Source organism: Terrapene carolina, unplaced genomic scaffold, assembly GCF_002925995.2.
Source record: "Terrapene carolina triunguis isolate 2854851 unplaced genomic scaffold, T_m_triunguis-2.0 Scaffold374, whole genome shotgun sequence".
In the NCBI taxonomy this organism is placed as follows: domain Eukaryota; kingdom Metazoa; phylum Chordata; order Testudines; family Emydidae; genus Terrapene; species Terrapene triunguis.
Window position 1 is genome coordinate 16,868,280 of NW_020664725.1, and position 345 is coordinate 16,868,624.

General features: G+C 67.8%; 1 protein-coding gene across 3 annotated transcripts in view; it reads left to right on the forward strand.

The window, feature by feature from the left end:
* The window catches only part of SIDT2 (SID1 transmembrane family member 2), a 23,399-nt gene that overhangs the window by 19,989 nt on the left and 3,065 nt on the right, over nucleotides 1–345 (forward strand). For all 3 annotated transcript variants that reach the window (XM_026657906.2, XM_026657907.2, XM_026657908.2), the window contains one exon: nucleotides 344–345. This exon is cut by the window's right edge and continues 109 nt beyond it. In XM_026657906.2, coding sequence (XP_026513691.1) covers nucleotides 344–345 — 2 coding nt within the window. The remainder of the gene's footprint in view (nucleotides 1–343) is intronic.

Sequence of the window (345 nt, forward strand, 5' to 3'; positions counted from 1 at the left end):
CTGTCCTCTGCGTGTGCCGGGCATCACTGTTCCATGCCCTGTGCGTGTGTCAGGCGTCGCTGTTCCCCTGCCCTCTGCGTGTGCCCCCTGCCCTCTGCATGTGCTGGGCGTCTCCGTTCCTGTGCCCTCTGTGTGTGCCCCCTGCCTACTGTGTGTGCCAGGCGTCCCCCTGTTCCACTGCCCTCTGCGTGTGCCCCCTGCCCGCTGCGTGTGCCGGGCATCACCCTGTTCCTCTGCCCTCTGCGTGCGCCGGGTTTCACCCTGTTCCCCTGCCCTCTGCGTGTGCCCCCTTCCCTGTGCGTGTGTCGGGCATCGCCGTTCCCCTGCCCTCTGTGTGTGTCAGGC